At 36.2% G+C, this 16,267-nt stretch overlaps 1 protein-coding gene across 1 annotated transcript in view; it reads left to right on the top strand.

The window, feature by feature from the left end:
- Nucleotides 1-16,267, top strand: part of LOC139754732 (glucose-6-phosphate exchanger SLC37A2-like) — a 51,756-nt gene that overhangs the window by 30,579 nt on the left and 4,910 nt on the right. The window contains 6 exon segments of the mRNA XM_071672439.1: nt 2,383-2,472; nt 7,474-7,587; nt 8,892-8,982; nt 9,274-9,422; nt 12,588-12,789; nt 14,068-14,165. Of these exon segments, the coding sequence (XP_071528540.1) occupies nt 2,383-2,472; nt 7,474-7,587; nt 8,892-8,982; nt 9,274-9,422; nt 12,588-12,789; nt 14,068-14,165 (744 nt within the window).

Here is a 16,267-nt window from a genome sequence, read left to right as displayed (position 1 = left end):
TAATGATGTCATTCATAATATCAAGAGCTCTTTATTGAAATATTTTGGTAAAGGGTATAATAAGATTTCCTCCACTTAGAGCTTTACTACCTACTGATTCAGTGGCTTTCTTCAAGTTGATGTGTCCTCAACTATTGCATACATTTATGAATATTATGTTTTGAATGTTATTTGTACGCAATCTATGTAATTGAATACATATGAAGTAGTGACAGATTTTACTCGCCATTTTTTTTTCTTCTAACAAGTGTAGAGTACAGTAAGGGAGAGTTTGGTGATTACGTTGAGAATAAAGTGCTGGATGCTCGTTGGATTCAATTAAAGTGGCAGAATGAGCAAAAACCACAGAAATAAGCAAAAGCACAGACCTCTGCTCCCTGAAATTCAAACTTTGGAAACTTTGTATGCCATATTTTGAGGAAACTTAAATGTGCAAGCATTCAAATTTTGGCTTTTTTGGGCTTTGGGTATTTAGACTAAATCTTATACCATTGTTATCTGTTTTTGCTTCATTTTCAGTCTAGCTAAATAGTTATAGTCATTTTGATATGACCAAGAGGCAGTGACTAGTTGCACTCATATTTAAGTTACAGGTTTCTCTCGCAATCCTTTAGTGTACTAATCACAGTTTCCATGAATCTTGGTCAACTTTCTGTGACCAGAATTTGCTGATTGTTACAATACATTTCTTTGATGGTTCATGAATTGTTTTTATGTGTACTTTGAAAAGCCCTCTATGGTAATCAGTACACTGTGCTGACCTTGCATTTTACAAGTGCAAGGTCATTACTTCACATTTGTAAATAGCTGCATAGATATTGTTGCAATATTTACTGTGACAGTCATCATATATACTTAGGTCTTTAAAAGTTACAGTGTTAAATCATGTTCATTTCTCAAAGAATAAAGAGAAAAGAGAGGTGTTTGGGCATTACTTGCAGGGAAGGAGTGCAAGTGATTAAGTGATGTGCAAGAGAAAGCAGCAGGTCAAGAGGAAGCTGCATGGGCTGAAAAAGAGGGCAAATGAGACTTGGGATTTGTCACTGCTTGTGACGTAGGGCAGCTCTGCATGCTGACAAAGCATACCTTTCAACTTCATGTTGAATGTCTCCATCTACTCCCATCATCACATGATTATTTAAAGTCTCCTGCCTCACTTTAATATATCAGCTGATGTTTGTTTCTGCCAACTGGAAAAAACATAATGCATGTCAGAAAGCCAAAGGGAGTGCACATGAATGACAGAAAATGAATAAAGAACGGTTTATTGAATTCATGTAGGTATGATGCCAGATTGATGTGCTCTTTACTTTAGATTGCAAAGGTCTGTAGCTAAAAATTTTCTTGGTACACCATGGTTCATCCAGGTAAAAATATGGCTTTGCACAATCTCTCTGTTTATCAATATCTCTGACAACCATTTACTTCAAGAAATCCCTTAAGAGGATGGCCACCGCAAAACCCTTCATAACTGGTGAACTCCAGTGCCACTTCTTAGCCTCTCGTGCCTCACCCTTAACAGGCCACTCAGTGGCAGAGGACAATTCTAGTGCAGCGTTTTCAGAGGTTCATACCTGATGTTCCTACTGATTACTGTAGCCTAATGTTTGTACCTATGTAGGTAATGAAATAATTATGAGTTAAATGAGGGAAGAGAAAAGGCAGACTATAAAAGTACAGATAGTGTACCGACATTGTCATCCATACAACCTTTATCATTATATATGAATGATTAGTACTCTAGTACTTTACCCTGTGCTAAGTGAAGTAGCTTGTGACATAAGGCTCTCTGCATACTAAGAAAGCTCGTCTTCCAATGAAAATGAGGTAAGAGAGAAGCAAACAAACTAGTACAGCTTAAGCAATAACACCACAAACCATTCATGTGATGAGATCCTCGAGGATAAGGACATGAGTGATGATTGCTTTGATCCTAAATTAATGATTCTTTGTTAGAACAGCAACCTGCTATGGTACATCATGATCGTATTTATTTGCTGCAGATCTCACCCACATAATTTGAATGTGACTGCATCTAGTTGTTGCTACGTAGTCGTTTTAGAATTACTATGATTACCATGTTTGAAACTGAAACGACAAAAGTTGATAACATAATATTCATACATGTATGTGGTATTTCGGGTTAGTATTACACTAAAGTGTATGTAATCCTTTAAACTCTATTATAAACTGTGTCATTGCTCCATTGCATCAGTTGATTTCACATCTCACTCATTGTACCTCTGCAGACTTCATACTCCTCTCTTGAATTCTCTCTCTGATTTCCCTCATGTTGGGTACCATAGAATGAGTATAGTTTGTAGTAGCATGAGGGATAATGGGCTAACTTCTTTTGTATTCCTTGTTATTGATGACTTGTAGCTTGAGAGAGTTTCTCCCCCGCCAAGAAGAAGGAACTCACCAGATTATGCATATGCAAATGATGATGAATCTGCAGCACTTTTGGATGAAGTAAGTATTTGTTGCTGCCTTTGGGCATGTAGTGTGATGTAAGCTGGGTATGCTTGCAAGCTTTTTTTTTCTTTCTTTCTTTTGTAATGCATTCAGATTTTTTGTTTCCAATGCTGCTTTAACATATTTTGAATATGTTGCATTTCGATTTTTTTAGTTCTTTCCAGTGTCTGTTGAACATATATTTTTTTTTATCACCTTATGTGATGTATTTTTCGTATATCACCTTAATGATGAGTTCTAATGATTCCTGCGAGCTAATTGGTATTGGGTTTCCACTATTGTTAATGCATTCAATTAACTGTATTAATCTCCATGTATTGTAAATATTCATGCTCATTACTTGTTTTGTAACTGTTTAACTTTGATAGTTTATAGAGAGTGACTCAATTTGCATAATTTCTCAATTTGCATAATTTTTCTTTAATCTCAGCACTAATTGCCCTAGTTTACTTTTCTGTCTGAAAGTTAATTGGTCACTTTTCATAGACTTATTAATCTGCCAGAAGTATTTCCATATTATTGTATCAGTATAAAACATTTGTGCTGTATTGACATTTTGAAGACAGAATTCAATGTATATTTTCCAGGAAGTGTGAATATTTACTGTACCACTAGATGTTAGCTTGTGATACTTTACCACAATATATAACCAGTTTGTTTCATGGCAAAACAGGATTTGATCAGGATTGGGTAACTTGTTTTGTTGAGTTGTCACATCTTTAGTTTAAAAAGTCTTACAGATCCAGTAAGACTGGTGAACTTGTGAACCAGCCCGTGTCGAAAAATATTACACAGTTTCTTTGCATTGGTTCTTTCCGTAGCATTTTTCCTTTTAATCATTAATTCATTTTGCATGGGTTATCCATGTTGATACAAAATTTGTTTTGATTATGTTTGATGTTTAGCACATTTAGATTGATTTTTTGACAGTTACTGCACAAGCTCTGCAGTTACTTTAGTATTCTAATATTACTATCGTAGCCATATGAAATATATCAAACATATATTTCAAAAACCAATTCAGGTCTTACAAAAGGTTATAATTTAGAACTAGCTGCATTTTCTGTTGATTTCTGCCTTATTTGTCATATCTGTATTTGATAATCCTGGCGGTTTGTTTCACAGCATGAAATTGTATTGATAAAATAAGTAAAAACATTAATGCCTTGTTGTCTAGGCTGGCTGTATATCTATGTATTGGACACTGTTTAGCATTGGATCTTGTAGACACCTTAAATGTCTGCCAGCCATCTGTCATCAGGCCACTAGCTAGAACCAGTCAGAAGCTACCATCCTAGCCTCTGAAGACCTATTCCACAACAACTATGACTCTAGCAGACAGACTAAGCATTTATTCAGTTTTTGACCAAGTTCATGTACATCAAGGTAGATGTTCCCAGGACATTGGTCTTTTCATTTGATATGACAATAGGTGTACATATGTTTTGAAAGTAAGAGATCACAGTTGCTCAGAAGGATGTTAATTGGTATATCATACTCACAGGGAATTGTATATAGCTTTTTATAGTTGTATGAGGGTGTTAGGGAAAAGTTTCATTGTAAATAGCCGCAAGTGTGTTGTTTTATCTGTGATTTCTGCTAGTGCTTTTGGAGCATCAGTTGGTGATGATCAACTTGTTTGCTGTTTTAGTGAACAGATAGCTTTTCAAAGTTCATTTTAGCAATGACATCATGTTGTTCAGCTAACTTCGTAGACATTCAGATGAATATTTTACAAAAACAAACCAAAAATTTCTCCTCTCTGTTGGGGATATGCAAAGTGCACATATTGGTTATGTGCCTTTCTTAACTTGTTTGTGTTAATGGTCAAGTTTGGGAGAAATATCTTTAGCAAGATATTGTTTCCTATGTGGCATTGAATATCTTGATAACAACATTATTGTTAAAGCTTTCTTACATTGATTTTCAAAGTATTAGCAACTAAAGTAGTTTGTATAATTTTCTTGTGTGAATGTTGTGAGTTTTACTAATGAAACAGCTAATTCTCTTTGTATAGAAGCGAATTATTGAATCCCTTTAATTTCAGCTAGATTTTAGTCCAGTGGTAGAACTGCCTTTACTAAATCATTTAGAAATCACCGGATAAGAAATTTATTTATAGATGTGTAAAGGTTTGTTTTTGGATTGATGTGTGTTCTGTTTCTAGAGTCAGAGCCAGAGGAAGATATACAGTTTGTGCTTTAATTCAAGTGTTTATAGAAATTACTCCTTTTCTTTTATGCCTTAGTGAGGTAGCATCAGGAACAGACTGACACAGCCTCTTCTGCTCACATGTACTGAAACCAGTACCAACCATCTGAAGCCAGGCCCCATGGACTATTCCATAATTTATATTGAATTCTTATATACCCTGGGTTCAGCCTACTGGCAGCACATCACCCTTCTTCCCCCCATAAATCATATTGATCCAGTTCATTCTTTCCCAAACATGCCTCATATATTCCTGAAGGCCACAGTACTCCAAAGCCTCCTTTATTTTGTTGATACTTTTTATCTTGGTCACTCCCGCCTCATCTTCCCTCCACATCTGATAACTAGATCCTCTTAGCCAGTCTTTCTTTGCTCATCCTCTCCATATGTCTGAACCATTTCAGCACACTGTGGTCAGCTCCCTTAATCAGACTCTACTGACAGCCACACCTTTCATTTTTGCTGTCATTCCATATGTGACTAACCTGTGTCACACCACATATCCTTGGGCATTTCAGTTCTGAGACGTCCACCTTCTTTCTGCCGTATGTAATCAAGGCCCATGACTTGCATCCATATAACCCTGGAGACTGAGAGCCCCAGTCTTGGTTTCTAATGTTTAAAACTTTGTTTTATGATGTGGTATGATACCTGCCTCATTTTGTTATGGAGCTACACAGACATTATCTTGTTCAACAGAGTTTTGTTCCAGAATCACTAAAGAGACAGTTATATGAATGAATTGCTCAACTGTTCCAACTGTACTTTCAAATCAGCAGTGGTCCCTAAAGTGACTAGCGCTGTAGGAGTGGATTGCATAAGTTTGTTGGACTTTGAAATGGAAAACTCTCTTCTTCCTAGTATGTATTTTTGGAAATAGTGTTTTGACTGACTAGTCTTCAGATAACAAACAAATACACGTTACAGTATAATGAAACTGAAACTAAGGCATGAGGATTTATTTTTAGGAGGGTCTTTATCTCTTAGGAATTGTTGTCAGCCCCTGCAGTATGTAGGACATTTTTGTATTCATTTGTCTTCGGTCGGATTATCTTCATATAGATTGTAGTAAGGGCTTAGGTTGGATTATCTTCCTATAGATTGTAGTAAGGGAATGCAGATATATGCATTTCTTCCACCTCCGCCTATTGAAGTAGTTGTACCAAAGTTATATCACTAGAAAGGCAAGGGTGTGTTTACACTTCCATTGTTTCCAGCTAGTCCATGGTTTTCTTTGTTGTTTCAGAGAGCCAAGAAGGTATTGGAGGCAAAGTATGTTTATAAAGCTTCCCAGAATGAGATTGGAAACCAAGTTAATTTTTGACCAACATTTTTTAAGATAAAGTCAGGGGCATTATGCCTCTGCCATTTTGATATGGGGGCATAGATGTTTCATGTCATGTTATACATTTTGACACTTTGTCCCAAGAGAATTTGTTTATCTTGTTTGCAGGTCAAGAGTTAATAGATGATGTTATGACATGTCAAATTTTTTTATATGTTAACTGTTTAATCCAGTTACTCCTGCGTAAGATGAAAATTGTTTTATCGGCATCTGTAGGACTGAGGTTGTGGACCCCAGTTCTGCAAAGGTGATTCCTGTAACAACTGGATGCCTGTATATGCCTAAGCCACCCAGGTAAATGGAAGTGTAATTGATAGATAGAATATTGCTGAGGTTTGTCATTTATTTGCTCTGATAAGATTGAATAAGATATTCAGTTAGAAGTTCATGCCATGATGAGTGATGTAATTGGTTTTGGATGAATATTTGTGGTAAGTTTTATCCATCTAAAAGTGTAGTCCGTTTGATGATAGACTTTCCGAAATCGAGTGGGTAATGCTTGTCTTCCATTAGCACTGGTTTACCATGCAGTTAGGAGGTCAGTATCTACTCTTAAATTATTGACTTACAGGATGACGTATATGAAAGAATGAGAGACATTTTTTTTGTATCTTAAATGTTTAAACTGATAATGTGAGCTATTCTTAATCCCCACCCTTCTAAAACTAACTTTTGGGCTGCTGGGTAAATGATAGCTTGATCTGTCTGCTGAAGCAAGGAAGTTGTGGTTAGGTTGTCTGGGATGGCAACTCCAGTCATATTCAACTAGTGTTCTGTTACATGATTATTGATGGATATTTTTGCTGATTTTGTACAGTATCAATTTGCATTTGACATTTGATGGATCCTTCTAGTATGGCAAGATGAAGAGTGCCAAACTTGCATTTTTTGATAGTACAGCAATAAACATCTTCTTGGGAAGTATTCTTAACCTTTGCAATGGAACTTTTTTCTTCTAATTAGTAATTTTCCTCCTGATTTGAATTCATCTGTAAAGTATTGGTGAATGAGATTTTAGTATTCATTGTAGCTTTCACAAGTGGATGAGATTGTTTTATCGTCATATTTTTTTTTTACAAATTTTTATTGTATACGAAAATCAAAGACTGTTACCATGAAACCATATATACTTGACTATATAGCATTTGAAAAGTCAATGTTTTGTTATGATTCTCTTTTATCACTTTTTATCTCAGCCACACCATTGACAGCATGTGATTAACACTTCTGTCATAGTGGTTTATTGTATCAAACATTAGTTTAATATCAGTACAAAATTGTTCACTATATATTGCTTAACTAATAGTTTTGTTAGCTGTCACATTTTATATGTATTAAAAGATTTTTATAAGATATTCTGTAGTTGATGACAGATAATGGTTGTTATTTTGAATCATATATCATGGCCTTCAGTATTAAGAAAGTGTCTTTTTTTTCTTTAGAACGCTTCCACCATATCTTATGTTGAGAAAGATAAAGGAACAGAATCAGAACTAATAATTCCACATAATGATGGAGATAAGGCAATTGGCTTTTTTGCAGCGCTGTCAATCCCGGTAAGTCCTCTCTCTTTTGTTATGAATTATATTTCGAAAACTTAACTTTTTGGATTTAAACTTGTTTAGCCTCATTGTAGTTTTTGCATTATACAACATTCGTGTACATGCACTTCCCTTACTATTGACTGAATATTTATATCAAGATTAAGTACTTTGTGGTATAGTGTTCACTGGCTGAATTTCATATATATATATATATATATTATATATTATCCTGGGATAGGAGAAAGATACTTCACGTATTCTGTTTCGTAGAAGGCGACTAAAAGGATGGAGGTGGGGGCTGGAAATCTTCCCCACGTTTTTTTTTTTAATGTTCCAAAAGAAGAACAGGAATGGGCAGGTGAGGTGTAATCCTCAAGGCCCAGTCTCTTGTTTTAAAGCTAACCGCTAATGCGGGATAATGGCAAATTAGTTTGAAAGAAAAAAGAAAAAAATATAATATAATATATATATATATATATATATATATATATATATATATATATATATATATATCGCATGAACATGATGCGAAGTGATATAGGTAGGGCAAATTTTGGGAGCCTTGAAATGTGTGGAAGTCTGAGACATTCTCTCGGAAAGCAAAAATGGGTATGTTTGAAGGAATAGTGGTTCCACCAATGTTGTATGGTTGCGAGGCGTGGGCTATGGATAGAGTTGTGCGCAGGAGGATGGATGTGCTGGAAATGAGATGTTTGAGGACAATGTGTGGTGTGAGGTGGTTTGATCGAGTAAGTAACGTAAGGGTAAGAGAGATGTGTGGAAATAAAAAGAGCGTGGTTGAGAGAGCAGAAGAGGGTGTTTTGAAATGGTTTGGGCACATGGAGAGAATGAGTGAGGAAAGATTGACCAAGAGGATATATGTGTCGGAGGTGGAGGGAACGAGGAGAAGAGGGAGACCAAATTGGAGGTGGAAAGATGGAGTGAAAAAGATTTTGTGTGATCGGGGCCTGAACATGCAGGAGGGTGAAAGGAGGGCAAGGAATAGAGTGAATTGGAGCGATGTGGTATACAGGGTTTGACGTGCTGTCAGTGGATTGAATCAAGGCATGTGAAGCGTCTGGGTAAACCATGGAAAGCTGTGTAGGTATGTATATTTGCGTGTGTGGACGTGTGTATGTACATGTGTATGGGGGGGGGGGGTTGGGCCATTTCTTTCGTCTGTTTCCTTGCGCTACCTCGCAAACGCGGGAGACAGCGACAAAGTATAAAAAAAAAAAAAAAAAAAAAATATATATATATATATATATATATATATATATTGCGAAGTTTAGTTTTCTTTTTTTGTCTACTTCCAGGGTGTGGTGGAGTTCTCATTGTGTCTCTTTTTTGCCAAGCTAGTGTCCTACACCTTTCTCTACTGGTTACCAAACTACATTCTCAATAGCAGTATGTTTCAGTTAAAAGAATATTTAGTATATAATGTAATTATAGAATAATCAATCAGTAAATCTGATAAATATGTAATCAAATCTTGTGTTTTCTTAAGTGGCAAGAAAGTTAATTATAAGTAGAAGGTTGGAAATTGATGTAATGACTAGTTACTCTTCTGAAGGTGATGAATTTGACAAAAAGCAGATTTATAGGTTTTCACTTGAGTAAAAGCAACAAGAGATCATTACAGTGAATACTCATGTGTTGAAGTATTTATTGTTTAAGGCAGCCTTATCTCCCACACAGCTCCGTACTCTCCGGAGGAAAGTGCTGATTTGTCCACCTTCTTTGATGTGGGAGGAATAATTGGTGGCATCTTGGCAGGAATGATAAGTGATTACTCAGGCATGTCAGCATCTACTTGCTCAGTCATGCTTGTTATTGCCATTCCAATGGTGAGTATAATGTTTTTTCGTATTATCTCTTTCAGAATGATTGTTACTTTATTGTATTGTTAATTTTCAATATCAAGTGATTAAAAGTTGCATTATGTTGTTATAATCCATAGACAGAGGTCTAACCCTGGACCATGATACAATTAGTATGGTCACAGTGCACTTTTTTGTTACAGAGAATTATTTTCTGCTCTGTGTATCCATGAGCTACTTGTATTAAGTCCTTTGTAAATAGTCTTTCACAAGCAAATTTTTATACTCGGCATATTCTTACAAAGGAATGCAAAGGAGTTCAAAGAGCAACAGACCATTGGGTCCTTTCTTTGCTTTGGGATAGTGGTAGATATCGGAAACTCACAGTTTAATGTGGTATGAGCAAGAAGGCATACAGATCATTAAAAAAGAATAACCAGTAGATTTTCATTTTGACTATGGAAGCACAAATAATGAAAGTTGTGGACTTGAAACAAAGTATTTATCAAGTCTGTTGTTAGACATATCCGTAGAACTGCTTTCAGTCACTTATTGGCATATGCCATATGATGAAATTTTAACTTGTTTAAAGTAAAAGGTTTGTCCATGAGTTTGTATCCATTAGTATGAGTAAAATCAGACAAATCAAGGTATAGTAACTTGATAGATCAAGATTACCAAAGCTTTTGATCAATGTGAATACTTGTGTTTAGATCACCTCTTCACCTTTGTATCCATTACTATGAATAAGATCAGACAAATCAAGGTATAGTAACTTGATAGATCAAGATCATCAAAGCTTTTGATCATTGTGAATACTTGTGTTAGATCACCTCTTAACCTTCTCCTTTCAGTGCCAGATAGATTTAAGTTGTTTAATTTGATCTTATAGGATTTGTTTCTCAGTCCAGGAATCATCTTCGTAGCTTGATGCTGTACTCTCTCCATTCCTTCCCATTCTTTTTATGTCTTTTTTAAGGTAGGGTGACCAAAACAGAACATTATATTCAAGATGTGGATGAACTAATGAATTATAAAGAATAAGGATGATTTCCCTGGACTTAAATTTGAAGGCCCTACCAATTAATCCACAATTTTTTTTTGCTCTTTCCATTGTTTTTGTGAACTGCTTGCTTGGTTTTAGGTCATCAGCAATTATTACATGCAAGTCTTTTTCCTCATTTACCTTTTGCAGTTCAGTAGATTTCATACTGAGCTTATCTTTGTGTTTTTATGAACAATATGTAAAACTTTGTTCTTATTGATATTACGATTAATTTGCCACTCATGATCCCAGTTCATCAGTTTGAAGCTGTAGGCATTCAGGTTCATGTGTAGATTTATTTCCCAGCTTTGTATCACCAGTGAATTTTGACATCTTGCAATGCAGATTATCAGTACCCTTAATGTCTATAAGAAAGAATCAGTCCCAAGACTGATCCTTATGGAACTCCTCTTGTTACATCTAACCGTTCTGAGTTAATCACAACCCTTTGTTTATGGCTAGTCAGCCAATTTCCTTCATACTGAAGTACAACCCTATCTAAATGCCATGTGACGAAATTTTTGTTAGTAACCTGTAATGCAAAACTTTATTGACAGCTTTTTGTAATCTAGATAGATAACATCAGCTGTTTCCCTTTCGTTATTCACGTTGATTATATCATAAAAAGAAATCAAGCGAATTTGTCAGGCATGAGCGATTTCATCAAAAAGTATGCCAAGAATCATTTGTTAAGTGATGGTCCTCTAAATGGTATACAATTCTGTCTCAAATGATTGTTTCCATAAGTTTTCTAACAACAGGAAAATTGAACAATAATTTCTGAGAAGTGATTTATTACCTTTTTTGCATATCATTGTTACATTGGCAAACTTCCATTCATCTGGAACTCTTCCCATAGCGATTGACTTATTGAAAAGGGCAGTCAGGGGCTTAACTATCTCATTTTTTGCCTCTTTTATTGTTCTCGGAAAAAACTTAGGGCCTAATTTTATTTATTTTTATTCCGTTTACCACTGAAAGTATGTCATCAGCTTTTATGTCAATTTGTTGAAGAACATTGCCCTCTTATGAATGAAACTGGGTTTGGGACTTGGTTTGTGTTTTCTACCGTAACTATAGATGAAAAAAAGTCATTTGATATTTTTGCTATGTTGCATAGTTTCCCACTTTTCTCGTCTGTTGCTTCCCTAGCTACCTTGGGTCACCATTATTTTTTTCTATTACTTTTTGAGTCGTTATTATTCTTTTCATACTGAAATGTGTAATACACTGAGAAAACTTCAACTCTTGCATTTGCATTGAATTTATAAATTGTGTCAGCATTATTCTGTGCAAGAAGTGTAATATATGTGTTAAGTGTATGTCTCTATAAGTTATCTTTTGATTTTGATTGCTGAAAATGCTTTATTGATTGTGAAAATAAGATCGTATGGGTCCTCAGCCATTTTTAGAAATCTGCTCCAAATCAGTGTTAATCCTTTTTTTTATTGTCTTAATCAGTAGGCTATAAGCAAACAAAACTATACCCCTGACTTAGTGTCATGGCAGTGGATAATAACGGTGACCACATCCAAGGCACAGACTAAGTCTGTTGTGTATCTTTACTCTGTTAGAGACCAGTAATTGAGTAAAATTGGTTTATTGTTATTATAGGTATTTTGTAGATCTCATTAGCATAAATCTAAATTTTTCTCCTATATTCCTTTTTTTTTTTCCTGCCAGATGTACATATATTCAGAACTTCAGCATGTTTCATATGCGGTTGATGTGGTTATGCTGCTTCTGGTGGGGATAATAGTCAATGGCCCATACTCCCTCATCACCACAGCTGTCTCAGCAGATCTGGGAACGCATCCAGTTCTTACAGACTGTGCTAAAGCACTTTCGACGGTGTCTGCCATAATAGATGGCACTGGATCAATAGGTAGAGATTTACCATTATAACATTCTGTAAGAGTGAGTGCAAGGTGCAGGGCAAGATTTACTGGTATTGTTCATGAGAATTATCTTAGCACTATGTACTTACAGGCAAAACAGGTCATTCGAAGATAAGAGGTAAACCTTTTCTGTCACAGAAATTATGTATTATTTTTCAGGTCCAAGGGGGAGACTATTACTTATATGTACTGTGATCTTGTCAACTTTTTAATCGCAATAATCTCACCTGGTTTTAATCTTTCCAACAGATGTTTATTTATGAGACATTCTGTAGTACAAGTCTGGGATTGAATATATTCCTGCTGATTTTAGTCGGAGTCTTGGTAAATGGTCCATATGCCTTAATCACAACAGCCGTGTCAGCTGATTTAGGCACCCACGAGTCACTCCAAGGCAATGCAAAAGCCCTTGCCACAGTTACCGCCATTATAGATGGAACTGGTTCCATAGGTGATATTTTGATTTTATCCAAATGCTTATGAAGGGTAGCTGCTTGCTTTAGGACGCTTTTATCAGAACAATAATGGTTTGCAGTATTTTGCTTGGTTGTGTTGAAGTTTCTGCGTGTTTGCATGAGAGTCAATTTACTAGTCTTCTGTCGTTTATACTCATAAAATACACTGGTAAGCTCTATTATGGGTGTGTAGTGAAAATTATGCCATTGGCTTATTTAACAGGGACAGTAGTGCATTAGATCTACCTATCTATATGTCTATATTTCTGATGCCCATTCCTTTCGGGAACTCCTTCAAGAGGGTGGCCATGGCAAAAAGAGTCTCCATAACTTTTTTATGTCTGGTAATTTTGTGATAAATTTCATGTCCAAACACAGTCCTTACTACTATCTGTCTTTATATTGTCTGCATTAGCATGTTACTAAAGTTTTACTAAAGAAGTATTTCGTTGCATCATTTATAACTTCCTTTGCCCCTATGCCCTCTGTTGACCAGTCACTTTTAATGTTTAAGAAAGCTCAGTATTTACCTCATAATATCTGTGTTCTTTTTGTGTGCATGTGCGTGTATTCTTTTATGTGTAAGTAGCATGTATGTTTTTTTATCATTGTAATATGTTGATCATTTGTTAGAAAGGTGCTGAACACAGACACTTAATGCATGGTAATTTTTCGTAATTTTTTCATACTTTTTAGATGTTCAGTTACAGCTTATACTGCTTTTACAACAGATTGTTATAGTCAGATATTCATTCAATGTATCTACCTACCAGCTATCTGCTGTCCACTATGGCAGCCAGTTTGGCTTTTCTATGTCCACTCCACTCCAAAATTGTAGACAGGACAAAATGTTATCACCCCTGTATCTTTCCCTTTTTGAACATTTATGATAGCAGGATAACTCAATAATAATAAAAATGTCATGCTTGTATTATATGTACCTCCTTTGAAGATAAACAGTGTAGATTTTGGAGCACAGTTCCATTAGTATTCATATTGGTTAAGAAAAGCTGAGTTTTTGCAGAATGATAGGAATGTCAGACTTATATTGGATGTAGACAAATATCATGGCATACATTTATTTTCCTCTTAGTGGGACATAGGTAACTCAAGTGTCTCAATATCAGATTTATTTGATGATGAAAGTATATTGACTTCCCTTATTTAGATTCATTCTTTCATATATGCTTTAGCATTTTGGTATGTAGTGCATTTGGACCAGAATAATTCATAATGAAAATACATGACTTGAATGTATTTTTTTTCGTATTCAGGTGCGGCTGTGGGTCCTTTAATTGCTGGTCCTGTATCAGCAATGGACTGGAATTATGTCTTCTACATGCTTATGGTAGCTGATGTGCTAGCTCTGCTTGTAAGTTTGTAAGAGATTTATTGCTTACTTAACACTTATTTTAACAGATGGCATGAGCAAGTGAATTCCTAATCAAGGCCATCTCATTAACTTTTTTTTATTATTATTATTATTATTATACTTAATCGCTGTCTCCCGTGTTAACGAGGTAGCACAAGGAAACAGATGAAAGCATGGCCCAACCCACCCACATACACATGTATATACATAAACGCCCACACAATCACATATACATACCTACACAGTTCAGCATATACATACATTCCTATGAGTCCACGGGGAAAATGAAACACAATAAGTTCCCAAGTGCACTTTCATGTAATAATCACATCATCAGGGGAGACACAAGAGAGAAATATAATATTTGTTTATCTATTTATTTATTTTGCTTTGTCGCTGTCTCCTGCGTTTGCGAGGTAGCGCAAGGAAACAGACGAAAGAAATGGCCAAACCCACCCCCACACACATGTATATATATACACGTCCACACACACAAATATACATACCTATTCATCTCAATGTACACATATATATACACACACAGACATATACCCATGTACATAATTCATACTGTCTGCCTTTATTCATTCCCATCGCCACCCCACCACACTTGGAATAACAACACCCTCCCCCCTCATGTGTGCAAGGTAGCGCTAGGAAAAGACAACAAAGGCCCCATTTGTTCACACTCAGTCTCTAGCTGTCATGTAATAATGCATCGAAACCACAGCTCCCTTTCCACATCCAGGCCCCACAGAACTTTCCATGGTTTACCCCAGACGCTTCACATGCCCTGGTTCAATCCATTGACAGCACGTCGACCCCGGTATACCACATCATTCCAGTTCACTCTATTCCTTGCACGCCTTTCACCCTCCTGCATGTTCAGGCCCCGATCACTCAAAATCTTTTTCACTCCATCTTTCCACCTCCAATTTGGTCTCCCACTTCTTGTTCCCTCCACCTCTGACACATATATCCTCTTTGTCAATCTTTCCTCACTCATTCTCTCCATGTGACCAAACTATTTCAAAACACCCTTTTCTGCTCTCTCAACCACACTCTTTTTATTACCACACATCTCTCTTACCCTATTATTACTTACTCGATCAAACCACCTCACACCACATATTGTCCTCAAACATCTCATTTCCAGCACATCCACCCTCCTGCGCACAACTCTATCCATAGCCCACACCTCACAACCATACAACATTGTTGGAACCACTATTCCTTCAAACATACCCATTTTTGCTTTCCGAGATAATGTTCTTGACTTCCAAACATTCTTCAAGGCTCCTAGAATTTTCGCCCCCTCCCCCACCCTATGATTCACTTCCACTTCCATGGTTCCATCCGCTGCCAAATCCACTCCCAGATATCTAAAACACTTCACTTCCTCCAGTTTTTCTCCATTCAAAATTATCTCCCAATTGACTTGACCCTCAACCCTACTGTACCTAATAACCTTACTCTTATTCACATTTACTCTCAACTTTCTTCTTTCACAGACTCAGTCACTAGCTTCTGCAGTTTCTCACATGAATTAGCCACCAGCGCTTATCATCAGCGAACAACAACTGACTCGCTTCCCAAGCTCTCTCTCATCCACAACAGACTGCATACTTGCCCCTCTTTCCAAAACTTTTGCATTCACCTCCCTAACAACCCCATCCATAAACAAATTGAACAATCATGGAGACATCACACACCCCTGCGCAAACCTACATTCACTGAGAACCAATCACTTTCCTCTCTTCCTGCACATACACATGCCTTACATCCTCGATAAAAACTTTTCACTGCTTCTAACAACTTGCCTTCCACACCATATTTGGTAAACATGCGATTGTCCAAGACATCTTGGACCATCACATGCTTACCAAATGGCGTCCTAGCTACGTCTCTTCGTTGTATATCAACTAACTTATATTTCTTTCTTGTGTCTCCCCTGATGATGTGATTATTACATGAAAGTACACTTGGGAACTTATCGTGTTTCATTTTCCCCGTGGACTCTTAAAAATATACTTGATCACGCGCAAAAATGTGATTCTTTCCAGTATACATATATATTTTATTATATGTTATCCTTGGGGATA

Source organism: Panulirus ornatus, chromosome 17, assembly GCF_036320965.1.
Source record: "Panulirus ornatus isolate Po-2019 chromosome 17, ASM3632096v1, whole genome shotgun sequence".
Taxonomy (NCBI): Eukaryota; Metazoa; Arthropoda; class Malacostraca; order Decapoda; family Palinuridae; genus Panulirus; species Panulirus ornatus.
The sequence above is the reverse complement of the archived record's forward strand: the minus strand, read 5'-3'. Positions and strand labels throughout refer to the sequence as shown.